Here is a 12,161-nt window from a genome sequence, read left to right as displayed (position 1 = left end):
ATAACACTTTTGCTTTATGAATAACTAAACAATTGTATATATTAGATTTTTGAAATTTGGACATACAACACCATGATGATAATATATAAGTAGTAATTTCATGATTATACAAGATGAACACAAATAAAATACAAACGTACATAATTCCTCATGTTGATGATTAAACAATATCGATCCATCATTCCTCGTTTTGGAGGATATGGTCATCCATGTCAGCAACCATCTTCTCGAGAAACTTCATGAACATGGTGGGCTCTGGGGAGTCTTGGGTGCGTTTCTCCCAAATCACACTAACTTTGCAAACACAGCCATTTTGGGAACCGGGGATGAATTGTAAGTTTGCTATATACACCTTAAGCTCCTCCATGACTTGACCATCGAGCGCATTGAACGCCACCGTCATCTTCTCATCGGCCATCTCAATTCTCTCCTTAAACACTTGCTCCTTCCCATCTTCATCACACAAACAAACACCACATTTTGTTTACTGATCACCAAACACATTCATATCTTACCATACTTAAACAAACCTTACTTTTTTTCCATGTTAAGACAAATCATTTGTAAAGTGGCTATATACTCATGAGTCTAGACATAAAAAGAGTAGATATACGAACCAAGAGTGTACTTCCAGCTCTTGATGGCGCCGTGAGAGTCCCAATCACCGTCGTGGAGGGTGACACCATGGATGAGGTGGCCGATGGCGTCAGGGACGAGATGGTTCTCGCTACTCCACCTTTTGTAGTGTTTCTCCGCCGATCCCTTCAGAGGAACGTCCGTCATGTATGTTCCCGACATCGCCATTGATGAATTAATTATGTTTCGATTACTTCTCTTTTTTTTTTTTGTGTTCGTGTATCGTCTCTGGTGAAATTTACTTTCGTCTCGCCCTTCCTTTATATACACAAGATCAACACCAATTTACATTAACAACGAAGTTAATACGGCTTTTCAAATTGTTGACAGTTTCAATATATTTAAACAATTCTGGTCACGTAATGTTATACACGTTATTGTCTGTTCTGACTGTCAAATTAATCAATTAAAATGTTAATTGATATTATACCTGATTTTCCTATTTTTCATACGTATTCCCATTATTCCATAAGACAGTCTGAAATTTTCCAATTGTTGACATATTGAATTGACTTCTATATAGGAGAATATTAACATTATTATTTTTTGACATCGAGTACGTTAATATTAGTTAATTATGCTAAATGATTAAGTTATGACGAAGACTTTTTATTTCCAAAACATAGTTTGTTTATGACCACGATGCTAGTAAGCTTTCTTATAATTAGTTTATGACCAAGATAATTAGTTTGTTTATGACCACCCGACCACGATGCTAGTAAGTTTTCTTATAAAATACAAACCATAATTAGAATATTAGTGCGATAATTACACGACACGTATCAAATTGCTCTTTCTCAAGTACATACGCTTACTTTCTTTGGTAAAGATCTAACTAAATCTCTTTTTAAAGAAACACGATCCAGCAGAAATTATAAAGAAAGAAAAATAAATGCCAGCCATTTCCTGACGCACACGAAATTTCCAAAAAAATATATATGTCAACTGTGTAAATGATAAGTCTGCATTATATATGTTATAGTTAAAATAATTAAAATAAGTCCTCCTTTCGACTTCATAAGTTTCATAATCTGGATATTGATATTTTCACGGAAGCTAGAGAACATTGCTGAAATTAAAACTAGGATGTCTCCCTTTAGGTGCAACAATAGCTGAAATTCATTTTTTGGCAAGAATAAAAAGAAAAGGTTAAATTAAAATTTTGTTGTACGTAAATGTTAGGAAAGAAGAAGAGAACGTTTTTAGTTAGAAAAAGAGTTATTAAGAAGTGAATGGTTAGTTGTATCTTTGCAGCTTCTAAAACTCGGTTTTCATAACACCAGTGAGTTTTCCTCTTTCCAACATTCAACATCTCATCATCGAGAGGTTATGAAGAAGGAGAGTATGACTTCTCATGTCCTAGTCTTGGATTCGGTAACGACAAATTTAGGGACTTACAAGCTGGCACTTGGTTATATAATTCATCTGAGTTTGGCTTAGACAATGCTACTACTTTGTGAAGTTTTCGATTTTAGCACCATCACTTGGAGGTACGTTAACGGCAGGGCCGGTCCAAAGTTTCAAAATTTTCTTTGATACCCTACGCATAACTAAAAATTTAGGCCTTTTTGTTAATGTAAAAAAAAAATTCTCCCAAAAAAAATATTTTATAATGTGAGACCCTAAGCGATGGCTTCACTTGCTTGCCCTCCGGACCGGCTCTGGTTAACGGTACTTCTCCATATCGAATTCCTGATTGCAAGAAGCCCGTATGGATCACTTCATTGGCTCACCGAGTGTGAAGAAACCAAGGTATTCTCTGATTTGTCAACTTAATTTTTCTCTTCTTTTCTTTGTAGAAATGAACCATTCTAATTTCATATTATCGGTACTCTCATTTAAGGATGAGTTTCTTCTCATCATAGTTTTTTTTTTTTTGGCTTCTTGGTGTATTCAAATTTCTTTGTTTTTCTTTTGCTATTATAAGATACCAATAATATATGTACCGCAGAGAGGTTCAACGCATAAAACCAAGCTAATGAAGGGTTAAAATCAGAAAGTCCCGCGACGTACCAATTATTTCTAACTCAAATCAATGTAGAAAAATATAAAAGCTTCGGATTTAAGCACAGCGAAACGGCAAAACAAGTGAGAGCCAATTTTGCTGTTTCATTACGTACTCTTTTTTTTTCTTTGGATAGGAGAAACGTGATAGTGGCAGTTTTATCTTAAGTCTATAAATTGGAACAAAGTGTTTCTCTCTTGCAGCTGAAACAGAGATGGTTAATGGTTTCACTTTTGTCTCATGTAAATATGGTCATATGGATTTGCTTTATCCACAAGGTATAGTACACTTTGAAATACCTAAAGTTGAAAATATGAATCAAGAAAAGCAATGAGCCGCTACATGTCACTTCGAAAATTATGAAATATGAGATTCAAATCTAAGAGGAGTCTTAGACAGAGACATGCTTAAAGTCGAGACAAAATTTGTAACATGAGACAAATTTTATTTTCTTTTATTTAATAGCGTTACAATTGATTACATAAGGATACAGAAGTAGAAATAAAAATTGGTTTAAAAGTCCCAAGAGTCCAACACTGATACATGACTTCTTCGTCTCTTCTAAGTCCGCGCTTCCACTATACAAAGAAGAAATATTTTTAGTTTATGATATTATAATATTTTCATGTTTTCACATTTTTGAAAATTAATTATATCGCTCAATCATTTGAACATTCCATTGTTAATTATTATTATACTAGTCAAACTTACTTGAATTTACTTAAATTCTTCACAAAATAAATATATTGATACAAAGAGGAAATATATTTTCTATAGTTAGAAAAAATCGCAATAATCATCAAAATATATATTTTTTTTGATATATTTCCAAAGTTGTTAGATTATTGTTTTTTTTTTTTGAAAAAATGGTTAGTTGATTACCTAATGCACGACCAGGTTTGCCTTGGCATCTACGGTAACAACTCTGGAGGCACATGTTCGGACGTGCTCCGGTGGTGGCACAACCTAGAATGCAATTATCTTGGCATTGAGCTTTTGTCTCTCCATTGACATTTTCCATTGCTATTACCATTGTTACCACGAACATTAATAAAATCATTGAATTCAATTTAGCACCCATATCTTTATAAATTTTTTGTTGCAAGGTTTTTTTGTATGTATTTAAGAAATAATGAATAACTATCCTTTATTTATAATCTTTTCTAATAGTTATGTAATTCTTATCTCTTATCGTTTCTTTTTCTTTGTTATAGAAACTATGTTTTCTGGTCAAAGTTTCTTTGTTATAGAAAATCTTATTTTAAATCTTTTACTGTTTTTAACAACATATATTCTTTTTATACGTTATTTTCATAGTCAACAATGAAACTATAGAGAAAGAGAATTAAAAGTCTCATAACAATAAAAAAAAAGTTATAGAAAATCTTATTTAAAATCTTTTACTGTTTTTAACAACATATTTTTTTATACGTTATCTCTATACTATTAAAAGAGAAGTACAAATGAAAATGGGTCGGGTTAAAATCAGAAAATTGACCCGAAATTCTAAAATCGGATCTTTGAAATTTTTTTGGAATATAAATTCAAATTAATAATGAAAAATCGAATTAAAATCAAATATTTATGGAAATCAAATAAAATCTGATTGTACTTATGATAACTAATAATAAAAGCATATTCTGAACAATATTATACATTAATTACGTATAATAAATTTGTTCATATATTTTTGGGACTAATTCCATAACAATCAACGTTTTTGTCATTAATTTCATTCATTTTAGCCAATTATCATTAATTGAAAGATATTTTACTTGCTTCTAAAGATTTCTAGAAAATTTATCACAAATAACCCATCTATTTTATAAATTAAATTGATATTTTTATTTTGGTCGTGTAAATTAAATAGATATTTTTATTTTGGTCGTGTAAATTAAATAGATATGAAATCCATGTAACTAATTTTAATTTAATTAGATTAAATCGAAATTATGATATTTTTATACCTATAGTTTACCAAAGAAGTTTAATTTTCAATTTATAAAGATTTCTTGAATATGATTTTAGAATTATTCAACAAGATGATAAGTATTTATTAAATTTTGTGAATCATGAAAAATAACAATTAATTTTCAATCATTATACTTCATCTTTCAATCTCTCATCTAACAAATAAGATACATATTATATTATTCCTATGTCCAAACTTCATTTTGTTGTATGACTAAATAATATTCCAATTAGAACTGTCAAAGCGAGTTGATTCGTCCCGTTAAGTCCGTTTTGCGATAGACAAAAAATATTTTGACTTGTAGTTAGTCGGTCCACACGACCCGCGGGTAGCATATATGAAATACAAACCCGTCCCGCGAATGTATGCGGATTTGCGGGATTGTCCATGGATTTTGTTTAAATAATTTTAAAGTAACCAAAATTTCAAATACTACTAAAATAAATAAATAAATAAAAAATACTATTAAAAGTTTGTTTAAATTACCACATGTTGAATAAATTATAATTTTATCAATAAATACTAATATTTGGGCTGATCCGCCAACCTGCGGATGAAAACCGATTAAACCTATGACCCACTGCGAATTAATCCATGTGACCCACTTATTTGCGGGTTTAATATATTTTCCCAAATCTGCCCCATAGTGAGATGATGTGGGCTCGACCCGCGGTTTTTGACCTATTTTGACTGTTCTAATTCCCATGAATCGTCTAATTTTAGAATTTTAAAACACAAAATTCTATTTTTAAAATCATAATTAATACGATGGGTATATTTATAAACAATTTTACATTTTCTCTACAATTCGTTATTATGAATATTTATAAGTATACTACACGATTCGTTCTACTAAAAAACACACACAATATTAAACGCAACATATGTAAATCAATATTCTCCCGCGGTGGACGGCGGGTCCGATCTTAGTTTTCATAGTCAACAATGAGACTATAAAGAAAGAGAATTAAAAGTCTTATAATAACAAAAAAATAATTGTCAGAAGTGGGGTTTGAACCCACGCCCTCTTACGAGGACCAGAACTTGAGTCTGGCGCCTTAGACCACTCGGCCATCCTGACTATTTTGCAATACCTTCTTACTAACAAAATATAGAATTTAGTGAGAATTCGGGAAACATATGCAATTAATCAAAGTTTTGGGGTTTTTACGCAGTATTACACAAGAAAGTTCCTTTTCTTATAAATACAAAGAAGAGTAAACCATTAGATAAAATAAAAAAAACAGAGAATCTGAAGATCGTAGAAGAAATCGAAGAAACGCTTGTTACCAATTAGAAACCCTAGCGAGCGGAGGAAGGAGACAAAGAACGAGACTTTGAGAGACGAGAGAGAGATTTCAATTAGAATCTTGAAATCAAGACATAGGAGAAAGGTTTAGTGATGGGTAAGAAGAAGAAGAGAGCTTCAGAGAAGGTGTGGTGTTATTACTGCGATAGAGAGTTTGATGATGAGAAGATTCTTGTGCAGCATCAGAAAGCTAAGCACTTTAAGTGTCATGTCTGTCATAAGAAGCTTTCTACAGCTAGTGGCATGGTGATTCATGTTCTTCAGGTTCATAAAGAGAATGTTACAAAGTATGTGCCTCTTTCTTTTGCTCTCTCCTCTTAGCACTTTTTTTTGGTATTAGGTTAATTTGGATATTAGGGTTGATGCCTCTATGATCTTTGGTCAAGTTCTGATTTTTATCCTCTTGTGTGTGATCGATCGTCTTTTGATTTATGTTAGATTGCGTTAATTTTGATTGTTGTTTTGTGGTTTGAATCGGTTGAATGTGCATGTTTACTGGATGATTAGGGAATTTGAATCGTTTTTTTTTGTGTTAGCTATTGAATGGGTTTGGTTAATTTTGTATGTCTGGTCATAAACCCTAATTTCTGTGTGCAAATTTTGGTAAAGAAACTGTCTTTTGCTTTTGCTTGATAGGTTTTTCTAGGAATTTGTGGTACTGGTCAATGTGTTTGCATGTTGAATTTGGAATTTGGTTTTTTTTTTTTTTTCACTTTGCTTCGTTTAGTTGAGTAACTCATTCAGTTTTGAGACCTATGTAAGATTAACTCAGTTCTTGTCTAGGCTGATTTCGTTTGATTTGATTAGATAACTCTTTTAGTTCCATAGCTTGGGTTTGCGGAGACGCACGATTATATAGCTCTCACTTCTTCTGATTTTCATGACACTACTAACTTTGATATTTTTTACATTTTTCACTCCAGGGTTCCTAATGCTAAAACGGGTCGAGATTCAACTGATATTGAAATATATGGAATGCAAGGAATTCCACCCGATGTCTTGGCTGCTCATTACGGAGAAGAAGGTAAGGAAGTGAGAGTACTGTTTACATTATCAGCAATTCATTTGGAGAAGTAAGGCAAGGAATTTGTATGTCTCTTCATCAAGTAATGTGGATCTGTTGCATCTAATGGTCATGAATTCGTTTTGATTTTGCATGCGGCTTTTCGCCTTTTTTAAGTTATTGTCTTGGCTTATTTTATATGGTACCTTCTGAACTGAAGTTATGTTTTCTGCAGAGGAAGAGCCTCCAGCCAAAGTTGCAAAAGTTGAGATTCCGTCCGCCCCTCTTGGTGGTGTAGTTCCTAGACCATATGGAATGGTATATCCGCCTCAACAAGTTCCTGGTGCTGCACGACCAATGTATGTACTAACTACACTATACTCTCTCTGTCGCAGTTACTTGTTGAATTTTCAGATGTTATCTTTGTTTTTCAAAATCCTATCCATGCTAAGTGATGGGGAAAGATTTTTCTTTTAGTTCTCTTGATGCAAAAGGTTCTTGGTTTCTTTAGCTTGTCTCTATCCTAGAACTTTTCTACTTTTGTTCTCCTATAACACCCTTAGTAAACATTTTTTGAAAGAGATCGCTATCTAAGATATTGTTGCACTCAACCAAATATGATTCATAAGGTTCTTAGTTTCCTTAGCTTGTTCTTGGGATTTTCCAAGATAGAACTCTGTCCTAGAACCATTCTTTTGTTCCTCTTGAAGACCACAATAACACCTGTAGTAAACAGTTTTTTTGAAATAGTTCATGATCTAAGATATTGTAATATGTATCGCTATTGACCATGATAAATAAATTCGTGTCAGCAGGTATTATCCTGGTCCTCCTATGCGTCATCCTGCTCCTGTATGGCAAATGCCACCTCCTCGTCCACAACAATGGTATCCACAAAATCCAGCTCTTTCTGTACCTCCAGCTGCCCATTTAGGGTATCGACCACAACCACTTTTTCCTGTTCAAAATATGGGGATGACTCAGCCAACCTCAGCTCCTGTCGTACAACCTTCACCAGTCACTGGAGTAACTCCTCCTGGGATTCCTTCATCATCACCTGCAATGCCGGTTCCTCAACCTCTGTTCCCTGTTGTGAATAACAGCATTCCTTCTCAAGCTTCACCATTTTCTGCTCCTCTGCCTGTTGGTGGGGCTCAGCAACCGTCTCATGCAGATGCTTTAGGATCAGCAAATGCTTATCCACCTAACAATTCTATTCCAGGTTCAATCTTAAGTTCTTAGAATCATTGGCTTACGTTTGGTTTAGCTGTTTCGTATCAAATTGTAATACCTTTATCATGTTTTGTTGCAATAGGTGGGACTAATGCTCATTCTTATGCCTCTGGCCCAAACACTAGCGGTCCTTCAATTGGTCCACCTCCTGTAATTGCAAATAAAGCTCCTAGCAATCAGCCTAATGAGGTCTATCTTGTATGGGATGATGAAGCGATGTCTATGGTTAGTTTATTCCTATACATCATGTTGGAATGGTATCCATTGGTTTTAAATCTGACACAATGTGTCTGTATCTGCAGGAGGAAAGAAGAATGGCCTTACCGAAATACAAAGTGCACGATGAAACCAGCCAGGTAAGTTCTGATTTGCCCTTTTTAAAGTTAAGAAGAGTTTGCTTTTGCACGTCTAACCCATTTGGTAGGCTTTATTTATACTTTTCTATTCCAGATCCTATTGTTTCTGTGCTAAGAGGTACCACCATATTATTCAGTTTATAATTTCTTACCTTAGAATATGATAAGAATTACTTAGGCAAAAAACTGAGCATTTTGAATCATTAATGTTTGAAAGGTATCATTAGTAGCTATAGTACTCGTACTCGCAATAGGTAGTGAAGAAAATTGCGTTTGTATCTGTTTGTTTTTCATTATATTTCCTCTGTCTCTTGTATTGTATAAAAAATGTGGTGATTGGTTCCACAAGAGATCATACTCTACAGGTTTGGTTTCAAACCCAGGTCAGCTCTTTTTATATTCTTAACTTTGCAAAGTTTGGCGCCTTTGCACAATCACAAGGCCTTGGGGAACCAAAACGAAAACTCGCTTAACTCTTTCAAAATAAAGCATCCAACTTTTAAACTCAGAACCAAGTTTGTTTCTTTTGGTACTTGTTGCAGATGAACTCAATAAATGCAGCCATAGACAGACGAATCTCAGAAAGTAGGCTTGCTGGGCGAATGGCGTTTTAGAATTTGGCACCAAACCAAACCCGCGTTAAAGAAAAGGCGATATGATGGGGGGCTTTGTTACAACAAGTCTTCACTCACTTTTGTTCAGATTTTCAGATACTGAATTTATGATCTGATTTTAAGTTATTACTTTCCATCTGTTGTATTCTTTAGCCAGGTGAGTTAGTTTTACCTTTGCATTGTTTTAGGGATGTCAGAGATGTTTTTTCTCAGAAGTTTAGTCCTTTTTTTTTGTCGTTGGAGACTTGGAGGAAGAACTTTGTCTCCTTTTCTTCTGAATTGATCAAAGTATTATATTATACAGATTCACCCAAAATATTTGCATTATGTTTAATATTTTGCCCAAAATAAAATAGACTAATAACTTAGTAGCCTTGTACTTCAGTCATTTGATACCTCCAAATTGGGATTGCTCTTAATCTTATTGTATCAAATACAAAGTTAGGGATTAAAAGTGGATTAGCAAAAAAAATGAGGGGCCTATCTGTAATATTGAGTTACTTTGTCACCACTTTCCCCAAAACATCAAAACCTCTAAAACCCTCGAAGCCTCTTTGTTCCGAGATCGCTACTTTACCATTGTTGCAAAAATGAAAGCTTTTAGATCTCTACGTATACTAATTTCCATCTCACGAACAACAACACCTCACAAATCCCATCAAGCTCAAAACTTTCTCCGCCGATTTTACTCAGCGCAGCCGAATCTAGACGAACCCACTTCCGTCAACGAAGACGGAACAAGCAGCGACTCTGTTTTCGATAGTAGTCAATACCCAATCGAAGATTCCCATGGAGATTCTGTGAAGAAGCCCAAGGAAGCAACTTGGGATAAAGGGTACAGAGAAAGAGTGAACAAAGCCTTCTTTGGAAACTTGACTGAGAAAGGTAAATTGAAAGTTGCAGAAGAAGTGAGCTCTGAGGATGATGATGAGGATAATATTGATAGGTCTAGGATTCTCGCTAAGGCTCTGTTAGAGGCGGCTTTAGAGTCACCTGATGAAGAACTTGGTGAAGGTGAAGTTAGAGAAGAAGATCAGAAGTCTCTTAATGTCGGTATCATTGGTCCACCGAACGCTGGGAAATCGTCGCTGACTAATTTCATGGTTGGCTCATTTCCTCAATTTTTACATTTCTGTGATTGGTCTTTGAGAATCGAATGAGACTTTGTGTATATGTTTATGTATGAATTCGTTGCTTATTTGGTTGAATTTGGAGCTGATATGACTTTTGTTTAATCCTAAAGTTGCGATTTTTAAAGTGATTGTTTATCTTTATATTGCCTCTTGTTGATAATTATGCTTAGTGTTTCGTTATGTCTAAGTTTAGGTTGGAACAAAGGTTGCTGCTGCTTCACGGAAGACTAACACGACGACTCATGAAGTGTTAGGAGTATTGACAAAAGGAGATACACAAGTCGTAAGTTTTCTCTGTATCTGTTGCCTATGGAAACTACTTGGTATGGTTAAGTTCTGAGGTCAAGATTTTTATGGTTGCAATCATTTGTAGATTGAAATATTTAATATTTGTGAACCATGCAGTGTTTCTTCGATACTCCGGGTCTGATGCTGAAGAAAAGCGGATATGGTTACAAAGATATTAAATCTCGTGTGCAAAATGCTTGGACTTCTGTTGACCTGTTTGATGTCCTCATTGTTATGTTTGATGTCCATAGGCATCTCATGAGGTTAGTCATTTACTCGTTTCTGTACTTTATATTAGCTTCACATAAGTTATCTCGTAACTGAGAGTAGTATGGTTAGGAGCATTATTAAGTGGGGTATCGTATGGTGGGCTTATTATTACTAGCTTCTCTGTTTCGATATCTTGTTCATCTCCCCGAGCTTATCCATGGAAACATGCATCTATTTCTTTCTTTTGAAAAAGGACTCATGGCTGTGGTCTTGCATTACTGACAAGTAGAAATAGAGTTCTCAGACTTATTTTGTAGTTTGTGAATTATGTTTTCTGTTTGATATATATAGTCCCGATTCAAGAGTGGTACGCTTGATCAAATACATGGGCGAAGAAGAAAATCCGAAACAAAAGCGCATTTTATGTATGAACAAAGTTGATCTGGTTGAGAAGAAAAAAGATCTGTTAAAGGTTGCTGAGGAGTTCCAAGATCTTCCGGCATATGAAAGGTAGATATCTATACCTGACTCAGTTTAAAAACAATGACCGAGGAAGTATCTCGAATTGATTGAAAAAATTTGTTTTTTTTCCCTGGTTGTTGTTCTAGGTACTTCATGATATCTGGACTTAAGGGATCAGGAGTTAAAGATCTTAGCCAATATTTAATGGATCAGGCAGTAAAAAAACCATGGGAAGAAGATGCATTCACGATGAGTGAAGAAGTCTTGAAGAACATTTCTCTTGAAGTTGTTAGGGAGAGATTACTAGACCATGTTCATCAGGTAATACTACAACCTCTACTAGATAATCTTCTGTATCGGTTTCCGTCTATCCCAAAGATGACAATTTACAGGATTGATTGAAACAAATTGTAGGAAATCCCATATGGCGTCGAGCACCGTCTAGTGGACTGGAAAGAGCTGCGTGACGGGTCTCTTAGAATTGAACAGCATCTCATCACTCCTAAACCTAGCCAACGCAAAATTCTTGTAGGCAAGGGCGGTTCCAAAATCGGGTAAGAGCATACAAGATCACACGCCGTTTCAAAATTCACTCTTTTGACTAATCGATGACTCAAGGATCTGCTAATCTTGCAGGAGGATAGGAATTGAGGCCAATGAAGAACTCAGGAGAATAATGAACCGCAAAGTTCATCTCATTCTCCAGGTTAAGCTCAAGTGAAACCATTCTCCGAAGACTTATGTTTTTGAGTTTGATGGATTTAGGATTGGTTTGTACGCAAAAAGATATCTGTCTGTATATGTTGTTGTCAAAGATTAGACATTTGACATTAGAAATATAAACTTACTACAAACAGACAGGAATAAGATAAAGCAACAGAATTTTGGAGAAAAACAACAAGCAGTCTTAAAGCCAGAAGTGGAAACAACAAGTAGTCTC

General features: G+C 34.6%; 3 protein-coding genes and 1 non-coding gene across 5 annotated transcripts; 2 read left to right on the top strand and 2 right to left on the bottom strand.

The window, feature by feature from the left end:
- Positions 1-157: 157 nt before the first annotated feature.
- Positions 158-2,130, bottom strand: LOC9326982 (MLP-like protein 328). Its single transcript, XM_002890874.2, has 2 exons — positions 618-2,130; positions 158-453 (listed from the first exon to the last, which is right to left on the bottom strand). The coding sequence occupies exons 1-2, from the start codon at positions 802-804 to the stop codon at positions 179-181; spliced, it is 462 nt and encodes a 153-aa protein (XP_002890920.1). The 5' UTR covers positions 805-2,130; the 3' UTR covers positions 158-178.
- Positions 2,131-5,610: 3,480 nt separating this feature from the next.
- On the bottom strand, positions 5,611-5,694 carry TRNAL-CAA. Its single transcript has one exon. It is a non-coding gene; the product is annotated as a tRNA-Leu (tRNA).
- Positions 5,695-5,844: 150 nt separating this feature from the next.
- Positions 5,845-9,444, top strand: LOC9329731 (protein SUPPRESSOR OF FRI 4). Of its 2 annotated transcripts, XM_021012205.1 has the most exons (7): positions 5,846-6,209; positions 6,846-6,946; positions 7,161-7,284; positions 7,741-8,147; positions 8,241-8,383; positions 8,461-8,514; positions 9,057-9,444. In XM_021012205.1, the coding sequence occupies exons 1-7, from the start codon at positions 6,016-6,018 to the stop codon at positions 9,126-9,128; spliced, it is 1,095 nt and encodes a 364-aa protein (XP_020867864.1). In that variant the 5' UTR covers positions 5,846-6,015; the 3' UTR covers positions 9,129-9,444. The 2 variants fall into 2 exon arrangements, with proteins under 2 accessions (XP_020867863.1, XP_020867864.1); XM_021012204.1 differs by having other exon boundaries at positions 5,845-6,209; positions 8,461-9,444.
- A 178-nt stretch (positions 9,445-9,622) lies between these two features.
- Positions 9,623-12,119, top strand: LOC9326981 (GTP-binding protein ERG). The gene is made up of 7 exons (XM_002893623.2): positions 9,623-10,231; positions 10,455-10,544; positions 10,667-10,812; positions 11,111-11,269; positions 11,368-11,542; positions 11,636-11,775; positions 11,858-12,119. Exons 1-7 carry the CDS (start codon positions 9,719-9,721, stop codon positions 11,940-11,942), a joined length of 1,308 nt encoding a protein of 435 aa, XP_002893669.1. The 5' UTR covers positions 9,623-9,718; the 3' UTR covers positions 11,943-12,119.
- The last annotated feature ends 42 nt before the right edge of the window (positions 12,120-12,161 follow it).

This window comes from Arabidopsis lyrata, assembly GCF_000004255.2.
Source record: "Arabidopsis lyrata subsp. lyrata unplaced genomic scaffold ARALYscaffold_1, whole genome shotgun sequence".
In the NCBI taxonomy this organism is placed as follows: Eukaryota; Viridiplantae; Streptophyta; class Magnoliopsida; order Brassicales; family Brassicaceae; genus Arabidopsis; species Arabidopsis lyrata.
Note: the sequence above shows the minus strand (reverse complement) of the source record. Positions and strands in the feature narration are given on the sequence as shown.

Coding starts and splice junctions, on each gene's coding strand:
- LOC9326982 (XM_002890874.2), bottom strand. CDS start 804: ATGGCGATGTCGGGAACATACATGACGGACGTTCCTCTGAAGGGATCG. Junction 454..617: donor GAGCTGGAAGTACACTCTTG/GTTCGTATATCT, acceptor TGTGTGATGAAG/ATGGGAAGGAGCAAGTGTTT.
- LOC9326981 (XM_002893623.2), top strand. CDS start 9,719: ATGAAAGCTTTTAGATCTCTACGTATACTAATTTCCATCTCACGAACA. Junction 10,232..10,454: donor CGTCGCTGACTAATTTCATG/GTTGGCTCATTT, acceptor GTCTAAGTTTAG/GTTGGAACAAAGGTTGCTGC. Junction 11,776..11,857: donor AAGGGCGGTTCCAAAATCGG/GTAAGAGCATAC, acceptor CTAATCTTGCAG/GAGGATAGGAATTGAGGCCA.
- LOC9329731 (XM_021012204.1), top strand. CDS start 6,016: ATGGGTAAGAAGAAGAAGAGAGCTTCAGAGAAGGTGTGGTGTTATTAC. Junction 7,285..7,740: donor CCTGGTGCTGCACGACCAAT/GTATGTACTAAC, acceptor TCGTGTCAGCAG/GTATTATCCTGGTCCTCCTA. Junction 8,148..8,240: donor ACCTAACAATTCTATTCCAG/GTTCAATCTTAA, acceptor TTGTTGCAATAG/GTGGGACTAATGCTCATTCT.